Source organism: Salvia hispanica, chromosome 2, assembly GCF_029641045.1.
Source record: "Salvia hispanica isolate PSC_SH4W2 chromosome 2, Shi_PSC_v1, whole genome shotgun sequence".
NCBI lineage: Eukaryota > Viridiplantae > Streptophyta > Magnoliopsida > Lamiales > Lamiaceae > Salvia > Salvia hispanica.
In genome coordinates, this window is record NC_142693.1 from 6,913,349 (window position 1) to 6,928,596 (window position 15,248).

General features: G+C 35.2%; 1 protein-coding gene across 1 annotated transcript; it reads left to right on the forward strand.

Moving 5' to 3' along the window:
* The first annotated feature begins 7,852 nt into the window (after positions 1 to 7,852).
* Positions 7,853 to 11,540, forward strand: LOC125200973 (malate dehydrogenase 1, mitochondrial-like). Its single transcript, XM_048098826.2, has 7 exons — positions 7,853 to 8,154; positions 8,583 to 8,756; positions 8,879 to 9,047; positions 9,143 to 9,204; positions 9,286 to 9,407; positions 9,952 to 10,069; positions 10,743 to 11,540. Exons 1-7 carry the CDS (start codon positions 7,906 to 7,908, stop codon positions 11,205 to 11,207), a joined length of 1,359 nt encoding a protein of 452 aa, XP_047954783.1. The 5' UTR covers positions 7,853 to 7,905; the 3' UTR covers positions 11,208 to 11,540.
* The last annotated feature ends 3,708 nt before the right edge of the window (positions 11,541 to 15,248 follow it).

Sequence of the window (15,248 nt, forward strand, 5' to 3'; positions counted from 1 at the left end):
AAGATGATCAAGGAAGATTGACTACTGATTTTGAGGTGGAGCCTGAGGGTGCACCACCTGATGTTGAAGATCCTAATAAGGATCAAGAATTCAGTGAAGATCATGGGAATAATTCTGATTATAGTCATCCAGCTGCTAGTACAGAAAGTCTAGAAAATTATCAACTTGCTAGAGATAGGGTGAGGAGGAAAAATGTGAAGCCACCCTCAAGATACTCTGACTCAGAAATGCTTTTCTATGCTCTCTGTGTTGCTGAGGAGGTGGAGTATGGTGAACCAGCTTCCTACAGAGAAGCAATACAGTCCAAGGAAGCAGATAAGTGGATGCTAGCTATGGTGGAGGAGATAGAATCTCTTCTTAAGAATGGAACTTGGATACTAGTTGAAAGGGTGGAAGGCAGAAAGATTGTGAGTTGTAAATGGATCTTCAAGAAGAAGATTGAATCAGCAGTAGAGGGTGATCATATCAGATTCAAGGCTAGACTAGTTGCTAGAGGCTTCACACAGGAGCAAGGTGTGGATTTCAATGAGGTATTTTCTCCAGCTGTGAAACATACTTCAATTCGAATATTACTTGTTGTTGTTGCTAAAAAGGACTGGGAAATGGAACAACTTGATGTTAAGACCGCCTTCTTGCATGGTGAGCTGGAGGAAACAATTTACATGGCTCAGCCTGAGGGTTTTGTCAGCCCGGAAAATGAAGGAAAAGTTTGTTTGCTCAAGAGGGGCATTTATGGATTAAAGCAGGCAAGCAGACAGTGGCACAAGAAATTTGATAATCACATGGTTAGTTGTGGTTTTGAGAAGTCTTTGTATGATGAATGTGTGTATATTAAGAGGAAGAATGGGGTGCCTGTTGCTTATCTTCTACTGTATGTAGATGATATGTTACTTGCTGGAGCCTGCAAGAAAGAACTTCAATCAGTTAAAGATGATTTAAAGGCTGCTTTTGATATGAAAGACTTGGGTCCAGCTAAAAGAATTCTAGGAATGATCATTGTTAGAGACAGGCAGAGGAAGCTGATCTGGCTGACTCAACATGACTATGTATCTAGAGTTTTGAAGAGGTTTAAGATGGAGAATGCTAAGGAGACAGCAACTCCGTTAGCCCAACACTTCAAGTTGTCAATAGAGCAGAGGCCAAAGTCAGAGGCTGAAGCTGCCGAAATGCAGAGGATTCCTTATGCGAATATAGTTGGGAGCATAATGTATGCTATGATCTCAACAAGGCCAGATGTAGCTCAGTCAATTAGTGTGATCAGCAGATTCATGGCTAATCATGGAAGGGAGCACTGGAGTGCACTCAAATGGTTGATGAGATACTTGAAAGGGGCTGGGGATTTTGGCATATTGTTCAGGGGTGATGATGAGTACATGGGTGATGTAATAGTTGGTTTTTGTGATTCTGATTTTGCAGGAAACATTGACAATCGAAGATCACAATCTGGATACATCTTCACAATGTTTGGAGCAGCTATTAGCTGGAAGTCAAGTCTCCAAAGTGTAGTTGCACTATCAACTACAGAAGCTGAATTTATGGCTTTAACTACAGCAGTGAAGGAAAGTTATTGGTTGAAAGGTATAGCTGCTGACTTTGGTTTCGAGCAGGGAGCTATATCAATTGGTTGTGATAACAACAACGCATTGTGTTTAGCAAAGCACAAGGTATACCATGAACGAAGTAAAAATATGGATGTTCGTTTGCACTTCATCAGAGAAGGGATAGAAATGGGTGAAGTGAAAGTGTTCAAGGTGCACACAGATGACAATCCAGCAGATATGCTGACAAAGCCATTGCTTAAAGACAAGTTTGAGCTGTGCAAGAAATTGGTGAGTGTTTGTAAGCTGAAGACGGAGTAAGGTTTGATCAATCAAGGTGGAGTCTGTTATGATGATTGATTACAGCAGCTGTGTTGAGCTAAATCAAGCTCAAGATGTGCAAGTTAGAGGGTTTGATATGAAGACTGCTTTGGGCTATCCTGAGCCGTTGGATGGTAATTAGTTAGATGTTTTAATCACTACCGTCCATTTGTATCTAGCTGATTAATAGAGTAAGTCTTAGCTTGTGGAATACTCATTCACCAAAAATCATCTCTCTCGTTTTGTATTCTTCCAGAAATTGAATAAGAAATTCTTTCCCTAAATTCTTGTGTTCTTTTTTTAGTCGTTTTCAATTCCAGTTAGATTCACAATATATATATTAAAAAAATATATTTATTAACGGTATATACCGCAAAATTACGGTATATACCGTAATTTTGCAGTACATACCGTAATTGCGGTATGATGCGGTATACTGCGGTATATGCAAAATCCATACCTTTACCGTACCTTAATCTACCGGTAAGGTATCATACCGTACCGAAAAGTGCGGTATACGGAAAATTCGATATTTTTGGTATTTTTTCGGTATGGTAAGTGCGGTATTTCGGTATGTTTTGCCAGCCCTAGCCTCAAAGATGTTGTAAGTAGTTTTAGTGGTGAGTGATTGTTTTCTTTTGTGTATCAACTATCAATTTATATAATTGTTACATAATTATAGCAAGTGGAGAAATTGTCAAATACTCGTACCATATTTGGAAAGTATTGATCAAACCTTACATGTTTTTGTCCTAAATCTTTGTAGTGTCTTACAACTTTCAAGAGGATATGCAGACAACATGGATGATCAAACCAATTTAGTGTTTCCTGAGCACCAATATGTGTGATAGTTGTATTTTTAATTTTGTAGTGTCAATTGCTAACAAATATTGGATTTTGTCCCATCATTTTAATATTTTAATGAAATGTCTCACAAATTTATAGATTGCATATCAGCGTAAGAGCATCCACAATGGTAAATAGGTCAGCCATAGACTACCCTATTTCTTCTCCTGCCACATCATCCAGCACTAAAATTTCTCCTGCCACATCATCAGGACAAGCAACTGGACAAGCAATAGGCTAGCCATAAGCTAACCACATCATCAACACTATTTAAAAAACAACTAAATTTACGGAATTAAACACAAAATGTGGAATTAAACACATAAACAGCTCCATGTGCATCCTAAAACGCCGCCTGAACAGGTTGACGTTAAACCGCGGCTCCGGAGCGAAGTAGTCGTCATATAACCGTTGATGTGCAGCTACGTGATCCCGAGGAATCACTGCTCGGCGGTGGACAACGGGTGGAGGTCGAGGTACCGCCGGCTGCATAGCCCTATGTAGCAGCTGGTCTATCTCACCCTCCGTATAGGCCTCCAGTGCTTTGTCCATTTGCCGTTCATACTCCTTATCACTACTACCACTACTACCACTCGCATCACTCATTTCGCGTTGTTGCTCTTGTACAGAAATTAATAAGAGAGAGAAAACTTGTCAAAACAAGTGGTGCGAATGAAAATGACGTGAAAATCGCGTATATATAGTGTTTTGAAAATTTAAAAAATAAAAATAAAAAATTGCGCTGGCCGATCGCCAGACTACAATGGCGGCAAGAACATCGGCCTGCGCTCGCCAAAATTCTCGCCGATTCCACACTCGCCGGTTGCAATGGTTCGGCCAGCGAACCGTCTAGCGCCGGGTATCGGCTAGCCGGTCGCTCGCCAATTATAATGAATGCTCTAACAGCACGTACACTATTGTCTATACTCTATTCAGAATAAGAATACAGCAGCAAGTTGTCTCCAATGCCAAAAATCGTTTGCGTTCAATTCTTAATTTCAAATTGGCAATCTCCTTATCCTCTGCCCTAAACCCCCAAAATCTCCATACAAATTGTTGAAGAAACTGCGAATCCGCCAACTCCGAATCCAAACCCCTGCCTCCTCCTCCTCCTCCTCGATCAGTTTCCGGCGCATCCAAAGCAGCAATTCAGCTGCCGAGAGCAATCCGAAAACTACGTAGACGCATAGGGCGGCGGAATCCGGGAGGAAAACCGACAACAGAGATGCGACCGCCGCGTAGCCGGAGGAGACGATCAGATGGTGCGCGAGGCGGCGGAGAGGGGGGAAACTGAGCGCAGCGGCGCAGGCGAGGTAGTGCAGGGCGGAGGTGGCGACGGCGACGCGCATCGCGATTGGATGCGTGGAGAACGGGGACTGGCTGGGATCGTGAATCCACTGGTATTTGAGCTGGAGGAAGGCTTGGAGAATGAGGATCGCGGCGGTGGTGAGCTCGCTCAAGTGCGGGCTGGGGTGATCGGAGATGTAGCATTGTGCGGCGAGAAATGCGGCGGCGAAGTGGCCGGGATGGGAGACGAAGAAGCCGGAGAGTATTCGGAACGACGTCGTCGCTGGTGCGGTGTTTCCTGCGTTTCGCGGCATTGTGTGTGTGTTATAGAGAGAGAGAGAGACAGAGAGACAGAGAGGGGGGGGCGGAGGAAGGGAAGAATATTTATTGTGTTTGAGTTTTAGATTTTGATGTTTCTATCTATTTATAAGTTGTTGATTTGGAAATTTACAATATGATAAGAGTATTGTTTATTTTATTTTAAATAAGATGTGTAAGGAATTCAACATTTAAGGAAGTGGCGATGTATTGAGAATGCAGAATAGCTGGTCTTTTAGAAAAGGTTCAAAAGGTTCATTTTTGAGAGTTATAGAGAGATTTTGCTGTTTTACTATTTTAGGTTTATTAGCCCTAATTTCATGTAATTATGAATTGGTAGGAAACACTTATAAAAAATTAAAGTGGTTTCAATTTGTAGGAATGATAAAAATGGAAAAGAAAGATTATTATTTGGGGATGGAGGGAGTATATACCAACTTTAGAGTTTATGAAAAAAAATTAATGTTTTATAAAATTGCATAATATTAGGCTTATTGCTAATAACCTTTTATTTGAAAGATAATTAATAATAATTCCATATTTACTACTAGTATTTCTTAAATAACTCTACCCTCTATGACTATCTATAAATTGGATATAGGATTAACAACTTTGTCAACAGTGTAACATTTCATTTTCAGAGTTTTTGTTTTGTTGAAGGTTGGGAAATTTCAAATGGATGATTTATTTCATTTCAAAAGGTTCATTTTTGAGAGTTACAGAGTGATTTTGCTGTTTTTCTGTTTTGGGTTATTAGCGCTAGCGTCATAATATTTCCACGAACTTTGAATTGTTATAATATTATGAATTTGTAGAAAAACTTATAAAAAATGAAAGTGAACTAATTCTGTGGAAATGGCTAAAATGGAAAAGAAGGACTATTATTTGGGGATGGAGGGAGTATATACCAACATTAGAGTTTATGAAAAAAATACTAATATTTTAAAAAATTACATAATAGTATTAGGAGTATTGCTACTGACCCTTTATTTTAAAGATAATTAGTAATGATTTCCCCTCTTTGATTAATAACTCAACCCTCTATCTGTATATTGGATATAGGATAACAACTTTGTTAACAATGTAAGATTTCATTGTCAGAGTTTTTATTTTTTTGAAGGTGTGGGAAATTTCAAATGTGATGATTTATTTTATTTCTGCAAAGCTTTGAGTGTAAAAGGAGAAGGTCAGTCGAAAAGGTTCAAAAGGTTCAAAAGATTCCAAAGGTTCAACACTCTCTTCATATGTTCTATGGTAGAGGAAGAGAGCATGACCCACCATGCATAAAAATTAATCTGGCCTATTCATGAATTAATTTTAAATATTTATATAGTTATATTGCAAAGTTCAAATACACTGACCAGTTGGTGTGTCTATTATTTAAAAATAAAACGAAATACAATATTTGTAATTTGACACTTATTTCTAATTAAACTTGAAATAAATACATACTCCCTTGGTAGTAATTATACATAATCAATGTGCGTGGCAAAGAAGAGATGAAACATAATTGTAAATAATTAAGTGGAGCTGTTTATAATTGGAATCTATATATAAATTAAAAAAACATTTTTAGAGTAATTTTTACCAAAATATTATTACTACCAGTCTACTATAATATTTAAAATTTTGTATATTATGCGAATGAATTCTAGTTGTAGTTGTAGGAAAGTGAGATAGCCAAAAATGGACGAAACAAGTGGTGGATTTGTTGTTAAGTTATTGAGTAAAGGTTCAGTTTGACTATATACATTTGTCAAGATCTTTTTCAATAGAACATATTTTGTACTACAAATTTTAAAAAAAAATTGAACTGTGTTAATGGACCATGTCGAAAAGGTTCACTCTGCACTAATGCACGAATGAACGCAGAAAACTAGTTCTAGTAAAGAAATCCTCAATGATAGAGTTCTGAAATCATTTTCTAGTGCAATAACAATAACAATTATAATAAAACTTTATTTAACTATAATTATCCTAATTTTCAGATTTGGCTAGCATCCGGAATAAATAGTGAATTATAACTATAATTGTTCCAATAATTACGTATCTAATTTGGCCTATCACCTATGGGCTAATATGCAAGCATATGTTTCATGCTTGTTTAAGTAATACAGTAATAGCAATGATATTTCCCACTATCGTACTAAGAAGAACTAAGATTTCCAGAAGAAGATGTCATTCGTATGATGAAAATAAAAAGGAATATTAAAAATTTGAGTGGTCGAAGCTGAAGTAGTTACTTTCGAAGTAACACCAAATTTGATACACTAAAGCTATTTTTAGCTATTTAACTACTTCATTCGTTCCATGATAATTAAGTCATTTTTCTATTTTATAAAATTCTAAGATAATTGAGTCATTTCTATTTTTTACAAAAAGTAACCATCTATCTTACTTTATTATCTCTTTCATCTCTCTTACTTTGTTCATCTTCCGTTTAACACATTATTCTTAATCTCCGTATAAAAAATAAGTCTTCAATTAACAAGGAACGGAGAAGATATATTAAGTTTTTTTTTTCAATTAATCATGATCCGAAGGAGAGGAAAATTCAACTGCAGCTTTCCAGTGCCGCTCTGAGCTTCGAGATAGAAGACCACTCTGTGATCATCGGTGAAACCAATGGATTTTCCTTAAAATCTACTACTTCTCTGTCCACAATTAAGTGACATAAGTTGACTTAATTCATGTTTTAAGAATTGTAAAGAAAAATTGAAGAAAAAATATGTGTAGTGTGGCTATATTTTTATAAATTTATTTTATTATAAAATGTGGATGGGATGAGTTAGTGGCTTAGTGCAATGTGAGGTTTATTACTAAATCTAAAAGCAATAAAAAGTAAACTAGACACTAGCTGAGAACAAACGAAAAAGAAATTTTGAGACACTTAATTGTATACAGAGGGAGTGTGATTGTTAGTAATTTTTTTTAGAGAAGATCAGTCATAATTCCCTATTTTTTTCTGTTATGACTCGAATTCTCATTCTTTTAATTAAAAGTGAAGCATTTTATGATTAATCCAGAATTAATGAATTTGTGCACTTAGTTCTTACAAAAGGGATCTGTTTTATGGATCCATTCTTCACGTTCCAAAATCCGAACTTTGTGTTATCATTTTATCAATCAGAATTTTATCTTATTATAATTGGGTATGTTTAGGATTAGGATATAGTGTCACACAATATTCATTTTTAGCACGAAAAACTTACCACCCAAATACTATATTTATTGTAGTACTTTTTTATAATCTCTCTCTCAAAGCCAAAGTCATTATTGAAACATAAATTTTGATCGATATTTTGTCTTGTCACTCTTGACTCACTCCATATCTCTGTTAAAGAAATCCCATTTTCCTAAACACTCGTTCCTCCAGTAATTACTAATTCTACATGAAAGAATGCGGATTAAAAAGACTTAATCGTGAATTAAATGAATTATTTAAAGAAATTATTTTATTTACAGTAAAAGTGAAATTAGATTAGTGGAGTAATTAAAATAATAGAATGAGACCTATAATATACTCAGGTTTTATATCTACCAAAACATTTACACCCTATCATAACAGAACCGACTGTCAATTCCAAAATCAACAATGACGGCCGCCTTGTTGAGATCGGCTCTGCGGAGGAGCGCCGCAGCGTCGTACATGTCGATCCGTGCCTTCGCTTCGCCGCCGGGCCAGCAGCGGAAGGTAGCGATTTTGGGCGCCGCCGGCGGGATCGGTCAGCCGCTATCTCTTCTAATGAAGCTGAATCCGATGGTTTCGCACCTCTCGCTCTATGATATCGCCGGAACGCCTGGTGTAGCCGCTGATGTTAGCCACATCAATACCAGATCCGAGGTTCTGCTCCTTCGATTTCTCTTCGTTTAATTGTTCGTTTTCAATTTGTTGAGGTTTTAAGCAATTCTCTTTTGGGGATTTTAGATATATAGTCGATTCTGTGTTGTTTAGTCTGTTAATTTGCAGCTAATTTGAATCTCAATTGTACTAGCTACTGAATTTCTGTAGATTATATACTTTTAATTTTTTCCTTAATAAGTAGATAGTTGATTTTTCGAATATCATCTGGAGAAATTAAAATTTAAAATTATGTGTTAAATTTTTATATATTAATGTTCATTTTCCAATTATCATGAGGACGATATCTTACATACTAGTATGAATTATAGATATCTTGCGTTCTTCATTTCTGACATTTCTTCTTCCTTTTGTACTGCATTAGTAGATTTGTTGATCATATCTTCTGTCATTGCTTTTTATATGTAAAGGTGAAAGGATATGCGGGTGAGGATCAGCTAGGGGCAGCTTTGGAGGGTTCAGATTTGGTCATCATTCCAGCTGGTGTACCGAGAAAGCCTGGCATGACCCGTGATGACCTCTTCGAGATCAATGCGGGCATTGTCAAATCTCTTTCTGAGGCAATTGCCAAATATTGCCCCAATGTAACATGTCCTATCTCTCTTTGCATAGTCATTTGTTAATATGTTATTGTGGTTTTGCGAGTCCTATGCTATTATTGGGTTTTGATTGTAAAATAACTTATGTGTTCTTTTTCAAACTTCAGGCTCTGGTCAATATGATCAGCAACCCCGTGAATTCGACTGTACCAATTGCTGCCGAAGTCTTCAAGTCCAAGGGAGTATATGATGAGAGGAGACTCTTTGGTGTAACAACTCTTGATGTTGTTAGAGCCAGAACATTCTATGCTGGCAAGGCCAATGTCAACGTTGCTGGTATCATTATATTTCTTGTCCTGTAAAATGCTTCTTCTTAGTAATTTGATCTGTATTTATATTTGTCCAATGTCTAAAACACACCCTATTGGCAGATGTCGACGTACCTGTTATTGGTGGACATGCTGGAATTACTATTCTCCCCTTGTTTTCACAAGTACTGCACTTTCAAAATTCTATTTTCCCATTTCATTCTTGCAATTGTAGTTTATTACTAAAACTCACTGTTTTTGTATAGGCCACACCTTCAGCAAATCTGTCAGCTGATGAAATTACTGCTCTTACTAAGAGAACACAAGATGGTGGGACTGAAGTTGTTGAAGCCAAGGCTGGGAAGGGATCGGCTACACTTTCAATGGCGTAAGTGATAGAGACTGAGAATAATTTACTTGTACTATCAGCTGTTTGACTGTTGCAAAGTTCTTCAAACCCAATATCTGCATGACTGTGTGATGAATGATGTCAGTAGTATTGCTTTAGTAGCTATTACTAAGATATTCTTACCTTGTGTGGGCTTTCTTAGTTTGGATTTATAATTTGCAACTCGACCTTGTGATCAGACGCGGACGTACATGCATGGATGGGGGGCCACTGGAACCCCAACTATTTCAAGATTAAGTATATGCATTACGAATCTTGAGGGTTCGATTGGTTGCCTATGTTGGAAAATGTAGGAATCATATACAATGATAGAATCATTTGATTTTTTCATGGCTTGGGTTCGATTCCTGAACGTGTATTTTTTTAAATCTTGATTTTCCTTATACTTTTTTCTTTTTATTTTCATTTTTCTTGTATTATATGACTTGGACCCCCCCCCCCCAGTTTAAAATTCCTGGGTCCGCCTCTGCTTATGATGGTAAGAAATTGTATGAAGTGTCTGACAACAGTGTTAATGATGCAGATATGCAGGGGCCTTATTTGCTGACGCTTGCTTGAAAGGTCTTAATGGGGTCCCAAATGTTGTGGAATGTGCATTCGTGCAGTCCACTGTGACTGAGCTACCTTTCTTCGCCTCCAAGGTGACATTACTTTGTACAAATATGATTTCGACTCTTCTCACTGCATGTGCACTGTTGGCTTGTAATCCAATTCATGAGATGTAAATGATTGTTGATGATAAGATTGAATCATCATCACAGCTTTGATCATATTAGTAGGCTGTCATTTTAGGATCAACAAGAAATGGGAAATAAACTTGATAGAAGCCATATGCAATAAATTCATAATGTTTTTTGATAGACATCCAGTATATATCTTCATGCTTTAGCTCTCTATTCATGTCATTTGAGCGATGGTGTAACGGTAGTCTCTGTCTTCGCAGCTTTGATCATATTAGTAGGCTGTCGTTTTAGGATCAACAAGAAAAGGGAAATAAACTTGATAGAAGCCATATGCAATAAATTCATAATGTTTTTTGATAGACATCCGATATATATATCTTCATGCTTTAGCTCTCTATTCATGCCATTTGAGTGATGGTGTAACGGTAGTCTCTGTCTTCACAGCTTTAATTGTATTAGTAGGCTGTCAAGTTTAGGATCAACAGGAAAAGGGAAATAAACTTGATAGAAGCCATATGCAATAAATTCTTAATGTTTATTGATAGACATCCAATATATATCTTCATGCTTTAGCTCTATTCATGTCATTTGAGTGATGGTGTAACGGCAGTGTATGTCTTCACATTCACAGGTGAAACTAGGGAAGAATGGTGTTGAGGAAGTCTTGGGATTCGGTTCTCTGTCTGATTATGAGAAACAAGGATTGGAAGCTCTCAAGACTGAGTTGAAAAGCTCAATTGAGAAAGGAGTCAAATGGCATGCCAATTCCAAAAATCCCAAAATCAACAGTGTCTATGAACCTATAAAGCCTACCTTCCGACCATTATCCCCCCATCTTCCCATCTATAAGCCTCAGACGAGCTCTACAGTCTCCATCACTAACAGAGTAAGTGCTGTCATCCTAACCGCTGTCCCTTTATCTTATGCTTTCCTTACTCTGAAAGTGGGACCAATGTGTTTGGCCAATGAGAGCGTCTACCAAGCCATGTATTATTCGGCAAAGCTCGGGCCAATCGCCCTCCAGGTTACTGCCATAGCCACAGTCTACCATTTAGTACACGGGCTTCATGATTTGTATCAGATGTTTCGCCCCTAAACAGTCGAACTAGCTGCTGGTTGGTCTGCATTCGATTTGCAGGAGAGTTTTTGGCATTAATGCTAATAAATCCGCTGGGCAATTGCTGTTTTTAAGTCGGGTTCGATAAAAGCAGGATGTTGTTCGTAGTGTCAACAGTTAGAATTCTGCTCAGTTTCTCTACATGTTACATAAACAATTATCAAAGTGCAGATAAGGAAATGAATAGTGTATGCTCATTTTCTTTAGTATCTTTCCATTTTCCTTTCGATGAATGTGAAGATTGTAAATGGAAAGAGAATATGCACAACTGAAAATGAATAATGATTCTCAATTTTATTTATTTATTCGGCAGATCTAGTCCTAAAAAATTTGCTATTAAAAGATGCATTCTTTTGTCACACTCAAAAGCACTGACTATTTATGGTTGGTAACAATCTGCCTAGCTGTAAAATTTAATTAAAAACGTCATTACTGACAAATCACCTTATTATACAATTAAAAAAGTCGTTTGATTTGTCTTTTGTAAATATACCATCAATCAATTATCAGGCATAATCACACTGATTCACCTAATTGAGTTAATTTTCTTTCATCACGTATTAAATCTTGACATCAAATTCTGATTTTTCATCATCACGTTAGCCAATAGCCACGGCAAAGAGTTGTTAACAACATTTGGTCTCAACATCAAAGTCCAGAAAGTACTATATTATTAATTCACATTGATGTAACTATACAACTTATCAAAATTAGTGGGGACCTCTTCTACCAAATTAAAGATGAGACTTAGGCGTGGACGGTGCACCTTTTCCTTTGTCGTTCACTTCTTAATTAATGCACTGACCTCACTATTGCACGATTCAAAGACTAAGGTTACACTATGGTCAACTAAAATATTGGAATAATATTTTCATTTGACTATAAAAACTCAAGTTGTAATTATTTGATCCAACCTAACCGGTTAGCGTAAGTTCAGCCCTTTCTTTTTATCTGGAACTTAGTTGGGAAAATATATGGAAACTTAACTAAGGGGTTAATGAATTAGCAAAATTATAGTACTAAGATTTTTTAATTAGCTTAGTTACAAAGTTAATCTTTGAGAGGACAATTTAAATACGGAGCAATTGGATGAAGCCGCTGTTAAACAGATTCGGATCCCATTACCATAAACATAGTTAGGCAAAAAGATAATTGAGAAACGAAAATTCACTATTCAAAGCCTAATACACATAACATAGCATGATTTAGAGTATTTCATTTTATCCAAAAGTGTCTTTTGATAATTGCTTTATTGCTTTATAGGAAAGACCGATGACCCAAGTTTTACTTAAATAATTTTAAACTTGGATTACAGTTGGACTAAACTTCTTAAATTACTTTTATGGTGGTGTGGAGTAATTTATATCACTCTTTATTCTGTTTAGGTTCAATTATATATGATGTTCAATTTAATGAATTATATGAAATTGAGTCTGAATGATGTTCGACTAGGTAGACAAGACTCAATACTTAATCGTATGATTCTAGCTTATGAGTGTTATCGTCCACTATAATAATATTAATATCAGATATAATTCCAATCTCGAATAATTTTGAAACAATTTATTCTTGACCAATAAAAAATATTCAAACATTACCATATAACTATGTAATGTTACATCTGCAAAGGTGCACATTTCACGAAGGCCCGGCTTTGTTTTGCAAGGAGCAAATAAAGTTGCTCGACGCTATTATTCATCTTATCACAATCAATCATTTGCATAAAGTATTCCACTCACTCTCTTTATTGAAAACGAAAATCAACCTGATCCTATTAGTAATAATTTTATTGTCTGGGACATATTTATTTAAAATTCAGTAAATATGAAAGGGGTGGAAGCAAGTTAAGGGAAATTCATCAACGTTAGATCACTTAGATTAATGCTATTGTTACGGTAAATTAGTATCAAATTATCGCATTTAATCTTTAATATTTTATATCAACACTCCACCTTTTGTTCTAGAGATACAGATTTATAAATACTACCCGCATAGGGTCTTATTCTAATGCTTATAGCACCCTAATCCAAAATCAAGACTAAATCTCCAACCTTGGATTTTAAAATGAGTGGATGAGATTAAAGCTCACAAATCTCAATAAATAGTAGACAAAATATCAACAAAAGGATAATATCGTCATTATGTTATCATATGATAATTTTCGTGGGTGTTTTTTTATATCAACATTGTGTATTACAAATATCAACAATATGATATAAGAATATCAACATTAGTACAAGAAAATATCAACACATATTTATTGAGATTTTTATATGGTTTTATTGAGATTTTTTGATGTATTTGTTGATAAAAATCTGGGTATCAACATTTACGAAAACTAAAATAAAAAATATCAAATTTCATCATCCGAACGTTGTCGGAACATATGCAATTGAGATCTCGTTGGAATCCTTATTAAATTATCTTTAATTTGATATATTTTTTGCGAAAAAATAATTTAAATTGAGAGAGTTACATAAATTTAAAGATTTGAGATGATTTTGAAGAGAGAAAAAATAGTTAGTTATAATTACTACATATAGGATTTGACATTAATACCCTTTTAATTTAATTAATAATTATTTAAATTTAAAATATATTACGCTTGGCATTATATTAACCACAGGATCTTCTAATCTAATGTTTGAAAATTGGTCTCAATTTGGGATTGGTAATTAGTTAGCAATTGATTACATCCCCTGCCCGCATATTATCAAATACTATGACACCCGCATATTATCAAATACTATGACTTTTCTGTTATTGCAATTAAAATATTAAATTCTGAACCATTTCTTAAAATTATTATCAGAAGAAATTCAAAATGATTCACAGACGCATTACCTCTTTTAGTTTCTTTTAAATAATTAAAATCCCCAACCTACTTATTAGAGTGAAAAAATGTTACTCCCTGGTTTAGCTTTTGTAAATATGCATTAGTGCCTTAGATTTCAACAAATGAAAATTTTACGCAAGACTGTTGCATACTTAGAATAGTTTAGTTGAAAAATCATATAGTTAACTAATTGATAATGATGCTTTAATTGTTGTTAATGAGAGATGAATGTGAAAATTTCAAAAAACTATGTTAAACTATTGTTGAATCTATAATCAATGATCTTGTTTTCTATTCTCCGTCGTTCATACAAATAAATCACCTTCCATTTTTTATAAGTTTATACATCCACTAAGAATACTTCAATTGCATTACTCTCTCTATTTCTTTTATACTCATACTTCATAGAATTTCATCAAAATTAATACCGTTCATAATTATTAATAATGGAGGAGTGGAACATGTAGTAAAGTACTAGTACTATATATTTTGATAATTTCATGAGAGAGAGAGAGAGAATGAGATTTAGAAGGGCCATGTTATGTATGCTTTGATTATTCCAATCTGCTACAACAAGATTGTTGGTCTTTTTTCCTGTGTTAAATTAATTTAGTATATTCCCTACTGCTCGAGGACGAATTGCCCCTACCAATATTTTTTATTGACTTGTGACCCTCTCCAATATTAAATGAAAGTACTTGCCCAATTAAATGTTGATTCATATCGATCATGTGTAGTTAATACCAATAGTCAATTCTCGGCCATGTACTTCCATTTTCAAAGCCTGAAATTACTGTTACAAAGGCATGATTTGAACCAAATAATAGTACTAAGTACAAACTTTAAAATTCGATACATGCTATAAAATAGTTTTAGAAAACTATGAACTAAAGTTTAATACTTACTATGTGGTTTTATTTCTCAGTAACTTTTTTTTATCCATAGCCTATGGAATTTTAATGTTGACAAAATAATTAATTCGTGACACCATATTTTTTTATTTTATTACATGAAACCGAATTTACCTTAATTAAAATCAAATTGACACATCACAAATTTTGCAGAAAAATATCAATATACTGGATCACTGCATCTTCATTTAAGAAGTAAGAATCTTACAAATACTCACTGCCTGTCTCAGACAATATTAAATTATGCTTTGTTGTTTACCCGCGTTCCTGTCT

What these genes read in the sequence shown, in the direction of transcription:
- LOC125200973 (XM_048098826.2), top strand. Translation starts at nt 7,906, where the DNA reads ATGACGGCCGCCTTGTTGAGATCGGCTCTGCGGAGGAGCGCCGCAGCG. An exon ending in ACATCAATACCAGATCCGAG is followed by an intron (nt 8,155 to 8,582) that starts GTTCTGCTCCTT and finishes TTATATGTAAAG; the next exon opens with GTGAAAGGATATGCGGGTGA. An exon ending in TTCTCCCCTTGTTTTCACAA is followed by an intron (nt 9,205 to 9,285) that starts GTACTGCACTTT and finishes GTTTTTGTATAG; the next exon opens with GCCACACCTTCAGCAAATCT.